This window comes from Nicotiana tabacum, chromosome 12 (genome assembly GCF_000715075.1).
Source record: "Nicotiana tabacum cultivar K326 chromosome 12, ASM71507v2, whole genome shotgun sequence".
NCBI lineage: Eukaryota > Viridiplantae > Streptophyta > Magnoliopsida > Solanales > Solanaceae > Nicotiana > Nicotiana tabacum.
The window spans coordinates 23,724,532-23,727,897 of record NC_134091.1 but is presented as its reverse complement, the minus strand read 5'-3'; the positions used below and the strand labels follow the sequence as shown (position 1 = coordinate 23,727,897).

Genomic DNA, 3,366 nt, shown 5'->3' with positions numbered 1-3,366 from the left:
CTTTAATAATTCAGATACAAATACCGAAAAAATCAACACAACTCAATAACTCTGAATAGGAGGTACACTGATAGGAGCTAGTGGTACACTGTAGGATGGTTGTCCGAAATGAGGCACATAAGGACCACGACTACCTGAAGCACTGTGGGATGCTTTAAGTACTGAATGAAACGGCCTAGGAGGATGACCTCTACCAAAAGTACCCCTGCCTCTAGATGAGCCACTGTTGAACCCACCGGAATGACGAGGTCTCTTGTCAGACCCCTGACCTCCCTGAGCAAGAACCATCTCGACTTGCCTGGCGACATTGGCAGCTGACTGAAAAGAAATCTCACTCCCAGTCTCCTTAGCCATCTGCAATCTGATAGGTTGAGCAAGTTTGTCAATAAACCTCCTCACCCTCTCTCTATCGGTAGGAAGCAGAAGAAGAGCATGACGGGCCAAATCCACAAAATGGGTCTTATACTGGGTAACAGTCATACTGCCCTGCTGGAGACAATCGAACTGATGACGATGCTCCTCTCTCAATGTTATAGGGAGAAACTTCTCTAGGAAGAGCTGAGAGAACTGGTCCCAAGTAACAGCAGGCGATCCAGCTGGTCTGGTCAACAAATAATCTCTCCACCATTTCTTGGCGGAACTAGTCATTTGAAATGCAGCAAAATCAACCCTATTGGTATCCACTATACCCATGTTCTGTAGCACCTCATGACAACTATCAAGATACTCTTAGGGATCCTCTGAAGAAGCACCACTGAAGTGAACTGGAAAGAGCTTGGTAAATCAGTCCAATCTCCATAAAGCCTCAAAAGACATAGCTGACCCATGGTCTTGATCCATGACATTGAAACTTGGACTTCAAGAATATATAAGATTTGTTTTAACAAGAATAAGTGTTTTCATTCTCCTAATTATGTTGGGAAATGAGTAACTGGTAGTAAGGAAATTTTTTCACAAGACAAGACTTTCGTTCTCCTAGTTATGTTGGTTTACATTGGGAACTAAGCAGTTTGTTCTCTTTGCAAACTTTTACTCGGAGAATTTCTATTATAATAGTTCTAGAATTCTTAATGTAATGACAATCATGGCCTTTCTACTCATAAAAGCAAATTATCTATTCTGACCACCTTTATAGTTCTATCAAACTGTGTTTTAATGAGCTGAACAAATTATTGAATGAGTACACACACATCAGACTTCAAAGCAAACATATAAATCCATGTCATTCTTGAGTGATCATCTACTATAGTCAAAAAGTATTTATATCCATCAAAAGTAGAGACTTTGTAAGGCCCCCAACATCCATATGAACTAGTTCAAAATACTTATTAGTTCTAATTCTGTTGTTAGGGAATGGAAGCCAAGTCTGCTTTGCACATGGGCATACTTTGCAATTAGCTAGTCTATTTGCTATAGCCTCTTGAGAAAGAAATAGAAGTTTCTTCATTACAGAAATAGAAACATGTCCTAGTCGACTATGCCATAGTTTTATATCAGCTTCATTACTGTTGATTCTGCAGTCTGAGTCTTGAACATTTAAGCGTGCAATTTTTGTGCCTTCCTTTGCACCAGTCACAAATAGATATAGCCCATCCTTTTCTCTACCAACTCCTTTCACCTTCCCACTCAAGAGATCCTGAAAAACACAAAATTCATGGAAGAAAGCAACCATCCAATTTATCTCTTTAGTTAGTTTAGATAGAGACAGAAGATTGTACTTAAACTATGGTAGATAAAAATATTTGTGATAGTGTCCTTATTAAACAGACTACTTGTTCCTACATGTGTGACTAGAGACACATCACCATTAGGTAGGAACACTTTTTTTGGTATTTCAGACTTAATTATAGTATCACTATTCAGACATCTTAAGCTTGACACCATATGATTGGTTGCACCTGTGTCAATGATCCATTCCTAAAGAGTCTTAGTAGCAATGCACTCATTATGCTTACCTGATGTATTAGCTGAGTAAGTTGATGTTGCTTCTTCTTTATTTATCATTTGTAGAAACTGATTGTACTGTTCTTTGGTAAATAATTTAGGGACAGTGTTGGTATTCTGTCCATTAAGAGTGTCTGATTTGTGTTGCATGTCAGAGTAATCCACTCTTGGTTTAGTCAATGGAAAGATGGCTTGTGAAAAATCATTGTAACCACTATTCTGACTAGCCTGAGAAGTACAACTGTCCACCTGTACATTATAAGCTGCAGATTGCCCAAATTTCCTTTTCTTGAATTTAGGAGGGTATCCTAACCCCAATTGTTATTATATCATTATTACAGGCACAATGAAAAGTTTGCATACTTCACACGGTAAATTATAGTTCTTCTTGAACTTGTGGTTCTGATTTCCACCACCATTTCTAGTGAACATAGCAACTTCATAGTTTTCTAGCATTACTGCAGGATTAGCACTTAGGATACCAGTCACATTTTTGACTGATTTTTGGCTTTCATCACTTATAACCATAGAGTAGGCTTGGTTTACAGATGAAATTGGTGTCATGAGCAAGATTTGGCTTCTTGCCTGGGCATATGAGTCATTAAGCCCCATTAAGAATTGAAACAGTTTCAGTTTCTGCAGTTGCAGTCTAAACTCTTTGGATTTTTCACAGTTGCAGCTAGGAGCACGAACTAATGCCTCAAACTCTTCCCATAAATCTTTTAATTTTGAGAAATAGCTAGACACATAAGTAGTTCCTTGGGTTAAAGTAGCAATCTCTTTATGGATATTAAAGATTCTTGAACCATCAATTTTGTTAAATCATTCATACAATTCTTCCCAAATAGCCTGGGCATTAGTAGCATACATAATACCTCCTAGAAGTCCTTTAGCAAATGAACTCATTATCCAAGACAGAACTATGACATTAACCCTTTCCCAATGATTTCCCATAGCTTTAGAAAAATCCTCTTTTTTACAAGAGCCATCCACAAATTCTAGTTTATTCCTTCCTAATAGAGAAATTCTCGTTGAACGAAACCAAATAGAATAGTTTTCGATACCTGTAAGTTGAAAGGAGATAACTTGTATATCGCTAACATCTAATGGATGAAGAAACAAAGGGTGATTGTAGTCGATTCCTAGAGAAGCTTGACTGTTTCCTCCTCCAGACGCAACAACACTTGCAATTGCTTCTTGATCTACAGTATTACTCATTCTTGTTTCTTTGATTTGAAAGATCTTTATTTCTTTAAATAATTTGCAGAATTGACTCGATCTTCAAGCTTTGAGGCTTTACTGCTCTGATACCATGAGTTGATTTGAGTACTATGCGGGCTAAGAACTCAAGGAAGAAATACAGAAGAAGAAGAAGAAGAAAGAATAGAAGCAGAAATAGAGTCAAGGAAGGAGAGAGAATTA

The 3,366-nt window shown here is 37.7% G+C and overlaps 1 protein-coding gene across 1 annotated transcript; it reads right to left on the bottom strand.

Moving 5' to 3' along the window:
* Positions 1 to 1,249: 1,249 nt before the first annotated feature.
* LOC142167046 (uncharacterized) lies at positions 1,250 to 3,162 on the bottom strand. Its single transcript, XM_075227199.1, has 5 exons — positions 2,777 to 3,162; positions 2,284 to 2,683; positions 1,956 to 2,193; positions 1,783 to 1,898; positions 1,250 to 1,636 (listed from the first exon to the last, which is right to left on the bottom strand). The coding sequence occupies exons 1-5, from the start codon at positions 3,160 to 3,162 to the stop codon at positions 1,250 to 1,252; spliced, it is 1,527 nt and encodes a 508-aa protein (XP_075083300.1).
* Between the last annotated feature and the right edge of the window lie 204 nt (positions 3,163 to 3,366).